The 21,088-nt window shown below is 49.7% G+C and overlaps 1 protein-coding gene across 1 annotated transcript; it reads left to right on the forward strand.

Annotated features, from left to right (window-relative positions):
- Nucleotides 1-1,519: 1,519 nt before the first annotated feature.
- TOB1 (transducer of ERBB2, 1) lies at nucleotides 1,520-5,540 on the forward strand. The gene is made up of 2 exons (XM_070393953.1): nucleotides 1,520-1,789; nucleotides 3,586-5,540. Exon 2 carries the CDS (start codon nucleotides 3,735-3,737, stop codon nucleotides 4,761-4,763), a length of 1,029 nt encoding a protein of 342 aa, XP_070250054.1. The 5' UTR covers nucleotides 1,520-1,789; nucleotides 3,586-3,734; the 3' UTR covers nucleotides 4,764-5,540.
- The last annotated feature ends 15,548 nt before the right edge of the window (nucleotides 5,541-21,088 follow it).

Raw genomic sequence — 21,088 nt, forward strand, 5'->3', positions numbered from 1 at the left:
GCGCAAAGCCTCTGGGCCTATCACGTAAAGCGGGTTTGTGCCAAGCTGGTCTACACAGCCGGCCCCGCGGACACCCCACTCCTCGACGAGCTTCACTTTAACTTCCTTCAGCAGGTTGAGAACGAACGCCCCACACTTTTAAGGGGAAGGCGGCGCCCAACGGATGGTTTCCCGGAATCTCGCCTTGAGTGCAGAGGAGAGAGGAGAAGGGAAAGCTAGGCGATGGGCGTTTCATTCATTGCTCCTCTTCCCCTCCTCCCACGCTTCCCTCCCCTAGACTTTCTCTCCCCGTTTCCAGTGCGAGTTTGACGTCGGTCTCCAGGATACCAGACAGCCAATCGTCTGGTTGCTAAGGGAGACGCGCGGCCAATCGGGCGTCGTTGCTACCTGTAATATTTTTAGCCGGGAGGGACTCTCGGTTCCACTCCCAACGTCAAGTTCGTGTATTTCTCTGCTGCAGGTTGTGAAAAAGGGCGCTCCCCCCTATCCCTTGAGTCTCTCTCTCTCTCCCACTCAGACATATTTCAACCGAAAATTATCTTTAACGCACATTACAGGGAGGCACCGTGTTTAATACGTGTATTTGTGTTCAAGCAGGCACTTGAAACACACGCAGAGATATATATACACGTAGACATGTTTGCAATTTGGCACGGAGGCCTGGGTTGGGACATTGGGAATAAAATGGAATTCTTCTTGCAGTTTCACCCCAGCCCTCCGTCCGAGTGCCCGCCCGGGAGATCTGATGTGGAATGCGGAGGCAGTTAAACTGTCACCCGGGCGGGAGGTGTGGCCTGGTGGTCTCCCCCCACCCCCAGCCTGACACGGCTGCTTGGGGTTCTGCAGTTGTCACCCTCTGGGTGGCAGTTGGCTTGGGCCCCGGAGGTGATTAATATTCAATCGATCGGGTGCACGAGTCCCCGTCACCGTTCGCCCTTTCTCTAGGCTCTCCCGGGTGCACGGGAGGCCGACCTGATAGCTTGCCCACGAGTGGGATTTTCCTCGCCACAGTCCCACTCGGGTAGGGCCACTTTCTGTAAACTCTCCCCTCCCCGCTCTCCCCGCAGCTTCGCCACCTGCTTCGCTCCCCTCCCCCTTCTGCCTTGCGCTCTCCGCCTCAACCCAGAGTCAGCCGCCCCACCCCGCCTGTCACCCTTACAGGCACGTCTCTCCCCCAATCCCTTTCCAAGGTGTGTGTTAATCCCGCCCGCAGAGACTCCATAGCGTCGGTTCATTGGCCACCCAGGAGCCCGAGAGGTGAGGCCTGGGCCACCCTGGCCCTCGCTGCCCGTCAGCACCAGGGCCGGCGGGACCTGGCCAATGGCATCGGGGGGCCGGGCAGGGGCGGAGCCCGCGGCGAGGGTCCGGCGAGGGGGCGGGAGGGCGGGGATTGGTTACACCGCCCCGAGCTGTGTGACGCCAATGGGCGCGCGCGCACCCCGAAGGGCGGGGCTGGGGGGCGGGGAAGAGGCTATAAAATGAGAGGTGGGGCGCGCGCCGCGGTAGAAGGAGCCAAGCTCTGGCCCGGCGCGGAGCGGGTCATTGCGGGGAGCTGGGCCGGGCGCCGGGCTGTGTGGAGACGTGAGCGCGCTCGCTGGACCCCGTCCTCGCCACCCCGAGTCCGAGGGCCGACCCACCGCCCCCCACGAGGCCAGCACCCGGGCCCCTGCCCTCCGCCGGCCACGTCGTCGTGCACTCAGCCAGCTCGCCGCCGCGGAGCCTCCCGCGCCCCCCGCCCCGCTGCCCCTTCTCCCCCGCCCGGCGGCCGGGTCTGCGGCGGAAGCAGCCCGTAAGTATCCCGGGGCGGCGGGCGGGGCCCGGAGGGGGAGGGGTGCAGCGGCGGCGGGCACCCGGCTCTCGGGGGCTCGGGGACGGCGGCGTCGCGGCCCCGGCGCGGAGGGGAGCGGCTCCAGACATCCGGCCCCTGGCAGCTCCGAAGGGCCCCGGCGCGCCCGGAGGCGGGGCCGGCCGGCGCGTCGGGCTCAGCTGGGCCGGGTGACCGGGGAAGGGGGAGCCCGAGGCGAGCCGAGGGGACTCGGGGGTGGGGGCGCCCGGAGGGAGCGGCGGGCTCGAGGGGAACGCCGGGGTCCTCGGGGCGTGTGGCCGCCGCGGCCGAAAATGGTGCTGCGGAGCCGGTGCTCCCCAGGCTCTGGCTGGGTCCCAGGAGGCTCGGGGCCGGGGGCGGAGAGCGGCGGGTCCGGTTACGCGGGGGGAGGGGAGCAGCTGACCCGGGGCGGCCGGCGCCCCGACCTGCCCCGGCGCCCGGCCCCGAGCGGCTGCCTTTCCATCTCTCGTGGCCGTCCTCCCCCACCCTTCTCCTCCCCATCCTCCTCCTCCTCCTCCGGCCGCCGCTGGGTTCCGAGGGCTGTGAGCTGCAATCTAATGAGACCCGACCGGCTGTTTATGTAATTGTCCGGCCTCCAGGCTCCTTCCAAACACCTTCCGCGAGCCCGCATCGCGCTCGTCCACACCTTCAAACAATTAGGCGTCATCGGCCGCCCCCGCGGCGCCCAGGCTTCTGGCGGGGACAGCGAGTGTAGTTTGGGGGCAGCCAGAGAGTCCTTTCCCTTTGTCACCACGAACATGGTGCCTGGGCAGATGGGGGCATGCCGGCTTGGTTTCTAAACGTCCCTTTAAACCAGCCTCGGGGTACACACAGAGCTCCTTCGCGACATCGTCTGTTTGCCCTTGATCTTTCCTTATCCCCACCCAGTGCTGATCCAGCACACGTTTAAAGGTCGACCTGATCGGGCCGGACTCCCCGGCGTTTCTCTTATCGGAAGGCAGGGAGGTGGTTTTGAAAATCAGAATAAAACTCAGAAACCCTGCCCATTAGACAGGTTAATAAATAGTTTTGAAATGAATTGTTGCTTTCTGTTATATGTGCTGTCGAAGAGGTATTTTTCAGAAAGATATATATGGCAAAGAAGAAGCTCAGTTGTGTGCCCTTCAGTATATGCAAGACCTCAACTGTATAGGATAATTTGGTTTGAAGCAGTCGCTAAAATGGCAATTCGTTTAGTATATAGTACCTTTAATTTTAGCATAATGTACTTTGGAAATTAAAATAAGCCTCTGAACTTCTCAAATTTCTAAATATTTAACAATAAAGGAGATTTAAGCAGTTACAGTACATATTCAAAATGAACAGAAACACAGAATTCACTTCTAAATTGGTGAATAGGAATACTACCAACTTCTAAAATTGGCATATATATATATATATGTAGGTGGATGGATATTCTGAATATAGTTTTCAGTAAACATTTTTGTGTGAATTGGGGGAAGAAAAAGAAGGAATACGCTACATATTCTGGACATGTTTTTATTCTTAAAACTCTATTCAAAAACAATTATAGGGTTAAAATATTGTTTTAACTGTAAATCCTGTTTTCCCATGATATTTTGAAGTTTAATAAACAATTTCTACTGTATAGGCCTGTATTTTGTGCTGATTATATTTTTCAGACTTTCTATCCTGTTAGACTTTTTCAAAAGTGAAATTATTCCGGGGGTAAAAACAGGCTGTGAGACTTAACATTTAGCTCATTTGTACATGTTTGCTTTTGTTTTGTTTTCTTTAAGGAACAAGACCTCTCAAGGTGAAGGATAACCTACTATACCAGCACTTTGAATGAAAATTTGTTTCTCTGCCACAAACTGAACACTTTTTTTTTTTCCTCCGGTGTGTGTGGGGGAAGTTGAAACAAATCTAATTTTGTGGCATAGCAGCTATGCAGCTTGAAATCCAAGTAGCACTAAATTTTATTATTTCGTATTTGTACAATAAGCTACCCAGGAGACGTGTCAACATTTTTGGTGAAGAGCTTGAAAGACTTCTTAAGAAGAAATATGAAGGGCACTGGTATCCTGAAAAGCCATACAAAGGATCAGGGTTTAGATGTATACACATCGGGGAGAAGGTGGACCCCGTGATTGAACAAGCATCCAAGGAGAGCGGTTTGGACATTGACGACGTGCGTGGCAATCTGCCACAGGATCTCAGTGTGTGGATCGACCCATTTGAGGTTTCCTACCAGATTGGTGAGAAGGGACCAGTGAAGGTGCTCTATGTGGATGACAATAATGAAAACGGATGTGAGTTGGATAAGGAGATCAAAAACAGCTTTAACCCAGAGGCGCAGGTTTTTATGCCCATCAGTGACCCGGCCTCGTCCGTGTCCAGCTCTCCATCGCCTCCCTTTGGTCACTCTGCTGCTGTCAGCCCGACTTTCATGCCCCGGTCCACTCAGCCTTTAACCTTTACCACTGCCACTTTTGCTGCCACCAAGTTCGGCTCTACCAAAATGAAGAATAGTGGCCGGAGCAACAAGGTTGCACGCACTTCTCCTATCAACCTTGGCTTGAATGTGAATGACCTCTTGAAGCAGAAAGCCATCTCTTCCTCAATGCACTCTCTCTATGGGCTTGGCCTGGGGAGCCAGCAGCCGCAGCAACAGCAGCCCTCCCAGCCGCCGCCACCACCACCACAGCAGCAGCAGCAACAGCAGAAAACCTCTGCTCTTTCTCCTAATGCCAAGGAATTTGTTTTTCCTAATATGCAGGGTCAAGGTAGTAGTACCAACGGAATGTTCCCAGGTGACAGCCCCCTTAACCTCAGTCCTCTTCAGTACAGTAATGCCTTTGACGTGTTTGCGGCCTACGGAGGCCTCAACGAGAAGTCTTTTGTAGATGGCTTGAATTTTAGCTTAAATAACATGCAGTATTCTAACCAGCAATTCCAGCCAGTTATGGCTAACTAAAAAAAGAAGAAAAAAAATGTCGTAAAAGTTAAAAGTACAAGTTAAAATGCTTGGGCCCAAGGGGGGTTTTTTTTTTTTTCACCTCCTTGAGATTTTTTTTTTTTAAGCGTATAGTAAAGATACATTCAAGCTTGGTTACAAAAATAAAACATGCATCATTTTTCATTTGCCAACCAAGCACAAAGTTATTTTATACTGACTGTATATTTTAAAGCATACTCCCAGATATACAGTATGGCCTCTTACAGTATTTAAGATATAGCAAGGACATGGCTGATTTTTTTCTTTTTATAAAAAATTGGCACTAATAAGTGGGTTTATTGGTCTTTTCTAATTGTATAATTTAATTTAGTACAAAGTTTGTAAAATATCAGAGGATATATATATTGTTTCTACGACATGGTATGCATTTATATCTTTTTACTACAGTGATCTGTGACAGCAGCAGCTTCATGTTGTATTTTTTTTACTGAAATTGTAAAATATCCATCTTAAAGACATCAACTATTCTAAAAATTGTGTACAGGATATTCCTTTAGTGGTGGAATTAAAATGTACGAATATTTGCTTTTTCAAAAAATGTATTTTCTGTTAAAGGTTTAAAAATTTTTGCTATATATTATGGAAGAAAATGTAATCGTAAATATTAATTTTGTACCTATATTGTGCAATACTTGAAAAAATGGTATAAAAGTATTTTGAGTCAGTGTCTTACATGTTAAGAGGGACTGAAATAGTTTATATTAAGTTTGTATTAAAATTCTTTAAAATTAAAAATGCTTTTTGTGGTCTTTTAAACCTTTGCCAAAGATCTATCTCTGGAGTTAATGACATTATACATGCTAATGATGCAGAAAGATCTGACTCATTGAATCCCAAAGGAATAATGGAAAGCAGTTGCTCTACTAGTGCAGCAGATAGTCATTTGCTACCTAAAAAGTCCTATCGAAACTCCATAGCCTGACCACTGCTTGGGACAGCCTTAGTTTTTTGGCACCTCTCTCCAGTCCCTACCTGTCTCCCCTTGCTAGGGATAGTATGCTAAAGCTAGTCACAGCAAGCTTTAAAATGTGTCATGCTGACATCCAAGGTGATAAAATGAAATTCTCCCCTGTAATCTGAGAGGATTTATTTGAAATGTATATGGAGAGAGACCATTGGATCAGTTTTCTGTTTCTATATAGGAGATGAACAGCTCATAAAACTTGCTTGGACAAAGCAGCTGACCTAACTTGACAAAAAGATTTAGGTCTTGTTTACTAATCCTTTTACTTAGAGTTCAATCATTGTATGAAGTTGGAGAGTTTATGATCTAAACCTATTCAAGATTGGACAGGTTACTAAATATTAGCATTTGTGTGCATTTTCCCAGCATATTGTTTTTATTTATGGCAAATTGGATACCAACCCGCTGGCTTGGGGTTTTTTAACGGTTAGCCATTGATAACGTGTGTCAAAGTGTAGTGGCTTGTTAAGGATGGAGTTTTTAAAAAACGGATGACTTGGGAGGGACACGATTTAAATGAGCCATTTAACTGTTTAATTGTCCATTGGTGCAGTGTTGACATAGTATTGGTGACAAAATTTCTTGAGTGGGAAGAAAAAATAACGTTCTCTGTGCTTTGATAGTAAGACACCAGCACTGCCTGGCTTACTAGTGAAATAAATTTGGTGTCAAATGAGTCTTTGGACATCAGTCTACAAAAGCCTTTGTCTGTTACCCAAGCAGTTTAGAGCAATCAAATGTTTTAAGGAAACAAGCACTGAAAATAACAGAGCTGAGCTTTCCCGTCAGCTCCATGGTGAGGCCTTTGTCCTCCAGTGGACAGAATGAGGCTACAAAGAAGTATTGGGATGGTGAGTGGAAGCGGCAGAGCTGGTCTGCCACACTATCAATTATGTGCTTTTGTGATCACATCACAAAGTGTGAATAGCTGAAGAGAACAATCCGAGTAATGGTTTTAAGCACTGTTTTCTGCTGGAGACATTTGGTTGACGTTACCATAGGCTTAACTTGGAAGAAAACTGCCTTTTTATAAATGAAGAAAGGCTCAAGTTAACATACTTTTTCCTGAAAATTAGAATAAGCTGGTCACTAGATAGGCAATAGAATTTGTAACAATCTGGAACACGAGTATATATATATATATTTATTTATTTTAAATAATAGCACTTAATGTAAGTAAGAATATCAGTTCTTAGGAGGTGTATATTGACAAAAAATAAATAAAATAAAATAAGGAAATTTCACCCTGGCTGATGTGGCGTGGTTGGTTGGAGTGTTACCTCCATTCACCAACAGGTTTTGGGTTCAATTCCCAGTCAGGGCACATGCCCAGGTTGCGGGATCGATCAATGTTTCTCTCTTCCTTCCTTACTCTCTCTTTTAAAATCAATAAAAACATGTCCTTGGGTGAGGATTTAAAAAAAAAAAAATCTTAGGGAAATTTCATATTGGTACATATGTTCACTTGGCGCTTGAAAAGGACTAAATTTTATCTTGATTGGTTTTAAGAAAATCATTTGAGCTTGAGAGCTTTATGCTTTTTCTCTTTAAATAATGAACAAAGGCTCTGTTTCCATGCTCGTTAGGAATGGAAGCTTTTTTAAAAGGTGTTTTTTCTAACACACCTTAGAAAAGCTTACATCTTAGTCCCAAATCTCCCCCCCCCCCCCCCCCCCCCCCATTTGCCATCATATTGTTGACGCTCTGTGTGGAGACTGTTTTGGTTGACAAGTTGATAAGTTACATCTTATTCGGTCTCTCCTATCTTTCTGACTTCAGTAACTAGATACTTAGCAGCTTTGAAAAGGCCTTATCCTGATGTCCAAAATACTGCCTTATAGATGCATGGCTCATCGATGAGAGAAGAAGATGCTACTAAAAAGTAGCCCTGGGTTTAGAATATTCCTTTACTGCTCCTCTTTTCTACCTAAAATCAGGTGTCTTGTTCAGTCCTCTTTGAATAACTTGAACCTCTTAGATGGCAAATGTACCCCTTCAGTCAAAATGCCCCTTAAAGATAGTGACAGTATTTACATTGCTTCTTAGCTTCTGGAAGGTAAAGCTAAAGGTGCCCAGGGTTTTAAATAGTTTTCTAATGTGTGTGAGTGTTCATTCTCAAATAGGTGTCATGTACTGGCACTTTGAGAGACTTGTTAATCTAGCAAATCTTTAGGATTTAAGTTATTTTAAAATGTCACCAGCATAGAAAAAAGTATCTCTCTGGACAGACATAAGCTAATGAAGTAAAATGCTGATTGGAGAACTTCCTCCACACCCTTCCCCTACACAAACAGAAAAGAGCGTAGCATGCACATCAACTGTATATCCTCACGTGACTAGAATGCGTGCTTTTATCAGAAGCAGGATAACAACCTGTAGTACAAGATCCGTTCAGAAAACAGCCTTATTTTTAAAAAAATACGTTCTCATTCATTTCAGAGAGGGAGAGAGAAAAACATCAATGATGAGAAACACCATCAATCGGCTGCCTCCTGCACGCCCTCTACTGGGGATCGAGCTCGCAACCCGGGCATGTGCTATTCATGTAGTATGAACTCTAGGTGCCATGTTACATTTCTAACCTAGCATGCAGAAGCAGGGCTGACTTGGAACTCAAACTCAGGTAGTCTGGTTCCAAAGTTCATGTTCTTAAACTCTATGCTTTGTTCCCTCCGATTAGTTGCTATTGTAATTTGAAGTCGGTGGAATAAAGACCGTTTTTGATGTATTAGCCAAATGACTTGTAGAATCTCCACAAGAGAATTAATGAGAAGAGTCTGGTGGAAGGCGCTTAGCCATGCTCAGACGTCATGATGTTTTGAGAGAGAGACTTCATATCTCTGGTGGTCATAAACTATAATCACAGGCCATCTGGAGGTATTTTTAGAAATCATTAACAATGCTCAAAGTTTGTTGATTTTCTGAATTCAATTGTGTAAATTCTCTCAATTTTATAACCACAGATGACTCCCTCAGACTAAGGACTGCAGATGTAGTGGCTCTATCACTTCTAAGTAAAATTGTCTACATTAGACCTGTAGTTATTTTTCCATACATTCCTTACCTGTGTTTATCGATAAGCACACTAAGGAAAGGCTATGTAAGTTACCAAAATAGTTTTCAACAGTGTGCTTCTAGTACTTATGATTTATTTTAAGTTACTTTAAAAAACTATCTTAAGCCCGGCCAGTGTGGCTCAGTGTAGAGTGTCAACCCATGAACCAGGAGGTACCGGTTTGATTCCTGATCAGGGCGCATGCCCTGGTTGGGGGCTGGATCTCCAGTAGGGGGTGGGTAGGAGGCAGCCAATCTGTGATTCTCATCATTGATGTTTCCCTCTTTCTCCCTCTCTCCCTTCCTTTATCTGAAACCAATAAAAACATATTTTTAAAAAGGATTATCTTAAGACACACCTTTGTAATTATATATGTACAGATGTTGTACTAAATGATCTTTTTGTTTTTATTTTTAAAACATTAACGAAACCAAATGATCTCTTGTTTCAAACTGGTTCTGAAAGCCTTTCTTGAAGAAATCAAAGTATATTTTAGTTTTAAATAAAAACTCACATTTTAGAAACTTAAGCTATTATGGATGAAACGTAAGCTATTATGGGTGAACTTACATTTCCTTTTAGTGTTGCTGTTAGTTTTGAACATGTTTAAATTTCACAGTAACCAGAAAAACCCATTTTAAAAATGGCTCAGAAGAATTTCTGGAGCTTCTCTATGAATTAAATCTTGTTATACTAAACTAGAGGCCCAGTGCACGAATTTGTGCTCAGGTGGGGTTCCTCAGCCTGGCCAGCGATCGGGGCTGATCCAGGCTGTCTCGCCCAGTCCTGATCTGGGCCGATCAGGGCCGCCAGCCAGGGGGAAGGACTGTGGGAGGTTAGCTGTGGGAGTGCACTGACCACCAGGGGGCAGCTCCTGCATTGAGTGCCTGCCCCCTGGTGGTCAGTGCACATCATAGCAACCGGTCATTTGGTTGACCGGTTGTAATGGTCACTTAGGCTTTTATATATATAGATGCCTACTATTTAGATTTTGGATTAGTTAGAATTTGATTGGATCAAATATTAATGAACCCTTGGGTTTTTGGAGGTTTAGATTGGGCTAAAAGTCTTGTCATTAATGGTATTTGACTTGTAAATAATAAAGCACTACTAATCATTTCTCAATATTTGAGTTTTAAGATTTGTATTTTAAAAGACTTGCCATATATAGATAGATAGATAGATAGATAGATATAGATATAGATATAGATATAGATATAGATATAGATATAGATATACACACACACACACACTAGTAATCTGTAAGTGGAGATTTGAGATCACCTCACAATTAGGCAGACCTTAGAAGAAAACATTGAGCCAGGAGGCAGCCCATGTCTAGAGGCTATTTGAAATTATGGGTCTAATTTCTTCCTTAAGCAAGTTAAGTCATTTGACTGAGATGGCTCAGTTTCTTCGTCTGCAAAATGGGTATAGTGATCTCAATATACTTCCTCAGGGAACTAATCACCTTGCTATGAAGAGTTGTCATTGAATTAATGGAGCATGTTCTTAGGGGCTTACATATTTAGAAACCATGACGTTCAGAATTTTGTCCATGTTTGCTGCCCTTTGAAATCAGAAAAGTAAATGAAGATCATAACTGTTTATTATATCAACATTTCGTTGTCCAGTCTATTCTTTGCACCAGCAGAATTCAATACAAATTCTACAGTAATATCCTAGAAGCTACTCTATTCATGTTTCAGTAATAAATACCACTGAGTTTGTAATTCCAGTTTTGAGGTGCTGAGAGGGAAACCAGTGCTTCAGCATTCTTTTTCATGCAATCAGCAAATTGATTTAAACCCAGTATACAAGTTGATGCTCCTTGTGGGAGCAGCCAACAATGTTTGCTGAAGCGCCCATGCTGCTGTGAAAAGTATTGAAATGGTTGTTCCTATTTAAATGACACTGGCTCAGAAATAGGAGCCATTAAAATGCAGCTCTGGTGGTAGATGTGTCATATGGGTAATGGCGCTGGCATTATTTTACTGCAGGTAGAAAAGAAGAGGAGGTTTGCTTTGCAGAAGGGAAAAACATTGAGGACTTGGAAGGAAAAACACATTCCGTCTGGCATTATGAGTACTTTACTTCACTGGTAAAATATGACCAGTGTGCAGAACAGAGAACAGGTGTAAAATATTTTTAGACAAACCTTGGCATATATTGTAGGTCGCATCCCTTCTGTATACACACTCCTGTAAGCATTTCAAAGATAATTGTGGAAAAACCACATTTACAGAAACAGCTAGACATTGCGTTTATGGTGGTTGCTTTTTTTTTTTTTTTTTTGTGCTGAGTGTTAAAGTCGAACATAAACTTCCTTCCCAGCCATGAGGTTGCAGCTATTTTTAAACGCCGGTTCTCTGCGTGCCCTTCGACAGCTCTTCTCCTCCTCCCTGGTGCTGTGGAGAACTGGGGGGCATGGAGCGTGAAGGCTGGGCCGTGATGTCCCCCTGCACCAGATTCAGATTTCAAACAGTTCCTTATTCCTTTCAGCTAGGAAGAAACGTGGCACGCATGGGCTCGGCGTCAGCCTCGCCTGGTTTCTAGCAAATGGGCATAAATTGATGCCTCCTGGCTACTGTTAGAAAGGAATACATAGCAAGTACTATCAGTGTGGTTGGAGGAACAGAATCAGGGGACCCTACAAATGTTGCCCATTTTAGTCCAGAGTCCAGATGGCCTAGGACAGTGGTTCTCAACCTTCTGGCCCTTTAAATACAGTTCCTCATGTTGTGACCCAACCATAAAATTATTTTCGTTGCTACTTCATAACTGTAATGTTGCTACTGTTATGAATCGCAATGTAAATATCTGATATACAGGATGGTCTTAGGCGACCTCTGTGAAAGGGTCGTTCGACCGCCAAAGGGGTCGCGACCCACAGGTTGAGAACCGCTGGCCTAGAGGACATGGGTTCAGTCACTGCAGGCACAGTCCCTTTTCTGTTCTGAACTAGATGCGGCGCCCCGCCACCATCCATAAAGCCGTTGCTAGTAAGGATGAAGGTTGGTCTTGAGAATTGTTTTGTAAGGAGCGGGGCCTGTACTCTTTTCACTCTGGTTCCATCCAGATCTGCCTACTCCCCTCAGAGCTCTTCTCCCAAAACAGGAATCCTCCTTGTTGTGTAAACCACCTGCCGTTCTGAAGTTCCCTAGAGCCCTGGTGGCTGGCTGTCAGCTCGCTCTGTTTCGGGGAAGCACGATGGGGATCCCTAAACCATTTCAATGCAACGCCTAAGGTAGCTGCAATCCCTGGGAAGCTTCCTGGCAACGGAGGTGTCACCAGAGGCCCTTTAACTATAACGACTTTGAGAACAGCCCATACCAGCTAGGAAGGGTTTTACCTGGGGAAATGGCCTCTTTCTGAATTTTACAAAAGATTGTAGGAAAGGAAGGAAACTTTTACTTGGAACAAGGAGGCTCTTGTTCATCATCTGAACCATGAGAGTTAAAAGAACTTTCTAGGTTAAGTGTAGAAGGGATGAGGGTAGAGGGATGCAGGTGAGGCCTTATCACCCCCAACCCCACACCACCCCCCCCCCCCCCCCAGCCTCTGCCAGAGGAGAAGGTCAGGCAGCAGGCAGGAAAGGGGTTTCTTTCCTGAAGTCCCAGAAAGAAACAGTGAAGAGGGGTCCCCTGTCTACACTGCCTGGGGGCTTGTCCTGGGGATCAGTTCTCCTCGATGGAGGCTTTGCAGTTGAGACCCAGAGAGTACCCCTTCCCAGGCGCACCACACTGTTCAGCTGGCTGCGTGTTTGCTTTCAACTGCGAAGGCGGGCAGGTGGCTGGCTGCGCCCACGCCGCACACGCTGCCTATTGGGGTGACCGTGGTTTTCACACTCTCACAAAGTCTCAGGGAGTCCAGAGGAGGCTCAATGATACGTATATCGTATTTACTGTGCGCTTAGATATGGTTCTAGAGTCTAGACACATATTTTTAACTCAAATTTCCTAAGAACCTTCTGGAGGTTGTGCTGTTTTCCTCATTTACAAATAAAGAAATGGATGCAAACAGATTATAAACCACCTGCCATTCTGAGATGGAGAGAGAGATAGAAACATCAATGATGAGAGAGAATCATTGATTGGCTGCCTCCTGCATGCCCCCTGCTGGGACCGAGCCCACAACCCAGGCATGTGCCCTTGACTGGAATCAAACCCAGGACCCTTCAGTCCGCAGGCTGATGCTCTATCCACTGAGCCAAACCAGCTAGGGCGTGCAGACAGCTTCTGACAGAGTAATGGCCAACAGAGGCAGGATTGGAACTGTGGGATTCTGTTTCCAAAATCCATGGTCCTTAACCATTCATTACCCTCTCCTTGGCGACCTCAGTAGGAAGGCTTTCCGAAAGAACCACACTTGCTTATTGAAGAGAAGTGATCTAAAGTGCACTTTGTGCCAACGTCCCCTCCCCCGAATGCCCAGCATGGCCCTGAAAAGGGTGGTGTGCTCGGCAACCCCGGGCTCATTCTAACACCAGCCTCTGCCCAGCACAGGCAGGAAAGGAACATTTGTTGCAAAAACACAGGGGAATCAGATCTCAGAGCTTGAGGGCCCTGTGCTTGTTTTATTTACCCACTTTACTACTGTGTGGGGCACTCAGGCTCTCTGAGAAGATCTTGACATAACTGAACTCTTTTAGCAAAAGACAGGTTGACTTGTAGCTGGTCTGAAGTCAGATTCTCTACAGGACCCCAGTGATCTCAAACCCAGTGAGATATCATTTAAAACAATGCCTGTATTCATTCACTCAACACATTTATTGAGCCTGCACGGAGTTAGGGGCTGATGGTGAGATAGATAAACCTTTAGGAGCTCACATTCTAGCAAAAGATAACACACCGGCCCCAGTCATCATAGACAGAGAATGTGAAGGTGTGAATAAAAAGGGGTACAGATCACGCCCACCTGCAGGGTCTAGATGGGGGAGGAGTTATCAAGGCATGAAAAATGGGTCATCTGGGGAGCATGGGCACCCTCCTTTTTTCATCTGATGTGGCCACAGTGGGGAGAACGTGGGCCGCTGACGCCTGGGGGGAAAGGCTGAGGAAATCACAATTAGACGCTCTGCTGCCGGCCCGTCACTCCCAGGAGGGACTGCCTTTGACTTGGGCCATTTCAGTGTTTTCTGCGGCTCCAAGCTTTGTGGGGAACCACTGGGACAGAGATGGTCTGGAACGTTTGTATTCATCTGACCCCAGGTGGGATGGAGAGGTCGGGTGAGAAGGCAAAGGGAAGACGTGGTGGTGGCGATGGAGGGGAACGGCTCGGGCCAGAGGGATGGCTCTGATTCCGTCGTTCAAGACCGAGTTTCAGGCTAATGCTTGTCCTAGAAACCTCCTCAGGCTAGAAGCTCCCTCTAGGGGTCACCTCATTTGGTTTCCTACCTTGAGAGACAAAACTTTTTGTTTTTTCAGTTATCAGGGTTCACAGCAGGGAGCACCCTTCCAGAAGTTGGTGTTGGTGGAATGTGTGTTTACGGCACCAACTCAGGACACCCCCAGATCACTCCCACGCGTCCCCTCTTCCCCTCCCCCACACCACACTCTAGACTTGGCCAAGGTAACAAGTCTTTTCAGAACTCAACTGTTCTGTTTACTAGCTTATTTTTATTTGAGGGATGCTTAGAAATATCTTTCCATTTTGAGCATAACTCAGAGTGATACTGGAGGGAAATCTATGCCAGAGATGAACAGCCCCAAATAACTTTTCCCCTGGGCCACTTCCCTTGGGCAGTGCCCTTCCCAGGGCTCCCATAAGTTTCCTTGGTGGCTGAGCCCTATGTCATCGACTGAAAATACTGCCACAAGCTGGCCAAGCCCCTTCATGTGACCTGGGACCATTCAGAGAACATCGCTTGCTTTGAAACAGAAAACACCAGCATCTGATCCATGTCTCAACTTCACCAGCAGGGACGGAGTCTAGGCTCCACCATTCCCCCTTCAGACTCCTTGGCAGCTGCCAAGAGCTCGGTAAGAATGTTCTATAGTAGTGACAGGGGCTTCATCAAGTCTCCAAATAAAATCACACGCAGTCACCCTGGGCAAGGAGGAGCATGGGCTTTGGGGTCAGATTTTGAATTGAATCCCAAGCTCACCCTTGAACAGGGATGCCCTGTCAAACCTTCTCCGCCTCAGAGTTCCTCTCTGGAAAGTCCTACTTGTCATGGTTAGTGTGAGGGTTATATAAGGTGCATCAAGCATTAAGCGCAATCCTCTTTCCCCGATGGAGTAACTGAACTCTCTACACTTCTGAGAGGGGCCTTAAAATCTCTCTATCTATCTATCTATCTATCTATATCTCTATCTCTCTCTGTCTCTCTCTCTATATCTCTATCTATCTCTATCTCTATCTCTTTCTCTATTCTATCTCTATCTCTATCTCTCTCTCTATCTCTTTCTCTATTCTATCTCTATCTCTATCTCTATCATCTCTATCTCTATCTCTATCTCCATCTCCATCTCCATCTCCATCTCCATCTCTACCTCTATCTCTATCTTTATCTCTATCTCTATCTCTATCTCATCTCTACCTGTGACTTAGACTGAAGGTCATGGTCTCACCATCCTTAGGGAAGCTCAGCTGGCCTAGAACATGTCTTTTCAGAATCCCAGGCAGTAAAACTTTCTGGTGGGTTTAGCAGGGAAAAGGGAGGAAGCAAAATCGAGAGAAAGCCACGCTTCACTATCCTTAAACCTGTGGTGGAAGATGGCATACATGTGGTTAGATGCATGGGCTTGCGACCTGGGCTGGGTTTCCTGCTCGGCCAGGGACTTTGGGCAACATTTTCAGTCTCTCTGAGCCTCTTCCGTCATCTCTAAAATGGAGAGAATATTAAATGGGGGTGAATGATATAGACCTCATGGAGTTGTAACTATTTAATGAGATAATGTATGTTGAGCACATATTAGGTGATGTTAGCTATTAGTAATGGAAATTATGAACCCTGCCACCCGGACACCTCATTGGTAAAGGTCACTCCCCTTCTGTGAGGCCTGGGATGGGTCACCATCTGTGCACGTCTCACTGCTTCGCGTCTGAGTTATTGGTCACACCAGGAGCCTAAGGCTTCCCCCCCTTTTTGTCTGTTTCCCCTGAGGTGCGTTGAGATGAGGAATGGTGCCTGGGATAAGGGGTCACCAGAGGACAATGATACCTCAGCGGAGTCTCTTCCTCCATGAGGCCTGCAGGGCTTGCCTCTTTCCTTCATCCCACACACAGTCATCAAACGCCCTCTGTGGTCAGGCTGGGCATGCAGAGGCGACCAAAGCACATACTGGCTTGGCCTCCTGGAAGTCGCAGCCTGGGGTGGGAGAGGTCAGATGGTGAAAGAGCAAAATCAGCTCGCAGAGGGTTGGGAGATGAACTTGGACGGTGTGTGTAGCATCTGACTCGGAGTCGTCAGCACTCATGTCCCTTCCTCTCTTATGACCCCGGGTCCCTCTCCAGTTCCCGGTCACCCACGGGGAACGAAGACAAAACGGCCGCCCTCCTCCGACAGGACTGAACGCGTCCCGCACACCAAGGCAGAAAGCACGGGGTGGGGATGGGGACATGGTCACACCGTCAGGGTTCTGGCAGCTTCTGCAAGACCCGGAGGGCAAAAGCCACCCAAGCATCACCTCCCCCGACAGACATGCTTTGGGGCGGGGGGTCCGATCGGGAGGAGCTGGAGCCCGGGCCTGTGTTCTCCTCATCTGCGTGGGGCTGAGGGCGGCCAGGGTGTGGATGGGCACGGATGCCAGAGTCCCGTGTCCCGGGGTAATCTGGGATGTGGACACTGAGGCTCCAACCGACCCTGAAATAGCAGTGCTGAGGGGCTCAGGAGCCAAAGAGGCGGGAAGGAAGGAGCGGGCTGGTCGGCTGGCCACCTGCCTGCCCGGCCCTTGCCCCCAGGAGGTGCCAGCGGAGGTTCCTCCTCCTTCTGACACAGCCTGAGAGGACTGTCACTCGACCTTGGGGCACATTCCAGAATGAGGCCACAGCCAAAAATAGGGCCAGGAGCCTGCCACCTATCCTGCCTGCATTACTCACACCTCCCTGCAGGACTCCGCCTCCTTGGGGAGGTGGGAGGAGACAGAATCAGGAACCGGAGTTGGGAAAAGGAGGGGACCCCAGCGAAGCTCCTGCACAGCCTTGGGGTCGGACAGCACACGGCAGGCCCGGGCCCCAGGCCCCGCCAGTGAAGCCGCCCATCCCCAGCTCGGTGAGCTGGGCCCACAGGCCTCCTGGCAGGGATGCGGGCCTGAGGTCAGTGCCCACACGGAGGAGGACAGGACTTGTGGGGGAGAGTTTACAGAGCCGGGGAGCAGCGAGGCTTCCCCAGGAGCTGTCTGGAAGGATGAGGAGGCACCAGGCTGATGTTTTGCTCAGGAATCTAGGGCGCGACGGCTTATGTGTGCGATAGAAATACCACGTCACGTGGCAAGGTCGTCAGACAGCCTGGGTGCTGAGTGTGCGGCTGACAGGAGGCGGGCTCTTTGGCGACTTTTGGATCCCCATGGGATTCCACAGGGCCCTGCCCAGCCCAGTGTGTGTGTGTGTGTGTGTGTGTGACACGCTGGGAGAAATATCATAACATGAGCATTCAGAACTCTGAAGTCAGACTGCCTAGTTTCTGATCTTGGCTCTCTGCCCCTTAGCAGCTGGGCGATCTTGGGCAAGTTTCTTATCCTCCGAGCCTCAGTTTCCCCACCTACCAAGTAGCCCCCGCCTCAGACCGTTGTGATGGAGATGGCAAGACAGGATGTCCAGTCCCGTCGCACAGTGAGTGCCCACTCCATGTTGATGTTATAACGGGACAGCTGGACACAGGGCGTTCTCCCAGGCGAAGGAAGTCACCGCGTGGCTGTGCATTCATTCTGTCCCTCCCAGGTGCCGCCCCGGGTCCCTGCTCTCTGGCCCCACTGTCCAGGGGGTGACATCAGAGTATGGAGCAGCTGGCCAGACAATGGAGCAAAGTGTCCTAGGCGGCTGCAGAGAACGAGGGTGGAAAAAGCCATGCTGTCCTGCCCCAGAGGCTTTGGGGCTGGTCTGGAGACAGCGGTGCCAGACCAGCCTCTGAAGAGGCAAACAGAGGGACTGGAACAGGGCAGGGAGGGGCACGGGGGACAACAGATGCGAGGAGGGGAGGAGTAAGTGCCCAAGGTAGACAGGGAAGCAGGTGAGTCTGGCCTCAGGCCTGCAGGAGGGCTCCATCCCCCTATGTCCTGGGCCCAGGCTGGGCAAGTCTCCCAGACTGGGAGACGGGTGGGGTGACCCCCCAGGTTATCTGGTAACCAGGCCTTTTCCTGAACACCTGCTGGATGCCAGTTCCTGTGTAAGGCCTCGCCAACAGAGGGCAGAGACTTAGGCATGGTTTCAAGGGCAGAAAAATAAATGCCATGCAGTGGGTCCCGTGTTACAATCGATTCTAAATCAGCCCGTCCCTCAGTGCCCGTGTTCTCTGACTCCCAGCTCACCCACGTGGGGTGACGGTGTGGATGTCCTCTGTGAGCAGCAGACGACGGTATTCGAACCTGTGGAGCCCGAGCCCAGAAGGAGAAGGGGAGGCTGGGACCCTGGGCGCCTGCTCTTGGCCCGGGAGCCGCGGAGGGACCAGGAGCAGCCTGGTTAAAAGGGCCGAGCTCGCCAAGCCTCTAAAGAGCTCTGACTCCCCTCTGTTTTACAGACGAGGAACCTGAGGCTCAGGGACAGCGGATACGTGTCAGAGCCCAGAGTCCGACCGAGGGCGTCTGACCGCACAGGCTGGGCCTTCTCACTCTGCCAGGCTGGAGTTGGAGAGTGGCAGGGACCCCAAGCGGGGGGGCAGCGGGTGGGCAGTGAGCCGGCCAGAGGCAGCCCTGTGATCGGACTCCCCTGAACCTCACATCTCCACCAGGTAGCCACAGGCTCAGCCCCCCGTCGCTGTGCAGGTGTGGGGAGGCGACAGGTGCTGGCCTGTCCGCATTTACCCCTCAGGCTCTAAGGCAGGGGTGGGCAAACTTTTTGACTCGAGGGCCACAATGGATTCTTAAACTGGACCGGAGGGCCGGAACAAAAGCATGGATGGAGTGTTTGTGTGAACTAATATAAATTCAAAGTAAACATCATTACATAAAAGGGTACGGTCTTTTTTTTTTTTTTAGTTTTATTCATTTCAAACGGGCCGGATCTGGCCCGCGGGCCGTAGTTTGCCCACGGCTGCTCTAAGGTCATGTGCTATTTGTCGGGGCCCCTCGGCCCAGCAGCATGTGCAGCACAATGTCTCCAAGTCTCTGAGGGCGAGTGAAGCACTGAGTCCTCATCTCTCTAGGTCCCCAGCCTAAGCAGAGAGGGGCCGATGGCTGGTACACCATTTTTTTTTTTTTTTTTTGCTAATCCTCACCCAAGGATGTTTTTTCAATTGATTTTTAGATAGAGTGGAAGGGAGGGGGAGAGACACATTGATTGGTTGCCTCCCACACCTGCCCTGACCAGGGCCAGGGATGAAGCCTGCGGCCTGAGGTACGTGCCCTTGACCAGAATTGAACCCAGGACCCTTCGGTCCCTGGTCAGTGTTCTATCCATTGAGCCACCCCAGCTAGGGCTCACACGTCCTTGGTGGCTGCGTTTTATGCTCAGGATTTTCCCAGTGGCAATTGAGCAGCTCCCATCCTCTGGCCTCTCCTCTCTCTTGGGGAGCAGCTTATCTTCTCTGTCCTGGCCCCCTACCGCAGGGAGTTACCTCTAGGGAGGGCCGGGCTGCGCTGGCTGGGCTGAGCCTGATTCCTCCTCGGGCCTGTGGACAGGGGACAGGTGTCTCTTGTGCTTAGCTGGCTCCCAGCCCGGGGACAGACACGCTGTGGGGAGTGCCATGCCGCAGGCTCCTGAACACACCTTCAGGGCAAGGGAGCAGCCATGAGCAGCTGAGGCCAAAGGTGCTGCTGTCTCCGTCCTAGGAACTGAGCCGCATGCTCTGAGCGCCCTGGGGCTTGGGGACCGGGCCTCGCCCTGAGGTCCCCTAGGGAGTTGCAGCTGGGCAGCCTGCCCTCCCCGCCCCATTTCGGTTTCCTCCACCTGCCTTGGTCCACCCGGCTGTCATGATGAGGCGAGGGGCTGAGATACAAACCAGAACACCTGGGCCTCCGCCCACACCCCAAACCAGAACACCTGGGCTGCCTCTGAGGGCTGCAGAAAGTCACCTGACCCGCAGAGCTACAGGGAGCACCACCGTGAAGGAGGCTGGGAGTGCAAGATGGGCCGATGTCAGCTGCTCTCTCCATCACCAGGTATGGTCCCACGGGCCAGATCCCTCCTACACGGCCCCCAAGCAAATAACACCGCCCCCCGCCCCCCGCCCCGGCCCCACGCACACATTAGCGCAAAGGAATCACACAGGAAGGCCTGTTCATACTATGAGCTTTTAATTGGCTTCTTCCTCCTACGTCTGAGGAAGAAACGGAGGCCCCACAATGAGCTTCATCGGTTTTGGAGGGGCGTGTGCAGAACGAAGGGCTGCAGAGGGACTGGGGGGCAGCGGCAGAGCTGACAGGGGTTCCCGAATCCTTCACGTAGTGGCGGGTGGCTGGACCTGCACAGGAAGTCCAAACACAAAATCTCCAGCAAGCTGCCGCATCTCACACAGCCTCCCTCTAGGCCCTGCAGCGCCCGAGGCCACCACCAGGTGGGAGCATTGAGCAGCATTCCTTCCCCTCCCCAGCCCGCCTCCCTCCTCCCTCCTCATTCCTCCACCAGCCCCCTTCCCTGCCTGCTTTTCCTCTTCCTTCATTTCTCCTCCTACCAAACCAGATCCTGGGGTTTCTACTGCTCTATTCCAAGGAAGCCAGTGGCAGATGAAAGCACCCTGTCAGATGGGACCCTTTGACATCTGGGAGGGCCTCCCGTGGGTCTGCTGCTGGCGGGACCCCCGGGATCTGGACACTGCGTCCAGTCACCGTGAGTTCTCTGTGGTCCTAGCTCCTGGCACCCAGTAAATGTTCCGAAAATGTCTGTTGCGTCGGCCTGAACCAAACTGAATTAATAAATCAACAACCAATGACCAATCAATAAAGCCAAGGAGATGAAACACGAGAAACGTGTGTTCTGCTGGTGGCCTCAGAGACAGCAGGGCCAACCTGACCGACGCGCAGGCTGACCAGCACCCAAGGGCGCCTGCCGAGCAGCCTCCACCCCGGGAAGGTGTGTGCTGGGCTGGACCAGGCCCTCCCACTTCCCAAGACCCCGAACATGCAGTGGTCTCTGCTCATGGTGGCCGGGGGGGGGGGGGGGGGGGGG

Source organism: Myotis yumanensis, unplaced genomic scaffold, assembly GCF_028538775.1.
Source record: "Myotis yumanensis isolate MYYU_CA2020_CCGP unplaced genomic scaffold, mMyoYum1.0.hap1 SCAF_16, whole genome shotgun sequence".
In the NCBI taxonomy this organism is placed as follows: domain Eukaryota; kingdom Metazoa; phylum Chordata; class Mammalia; order Chiroptera; family Vespertilionidae; genus Myotis; species Myotis yumanensis.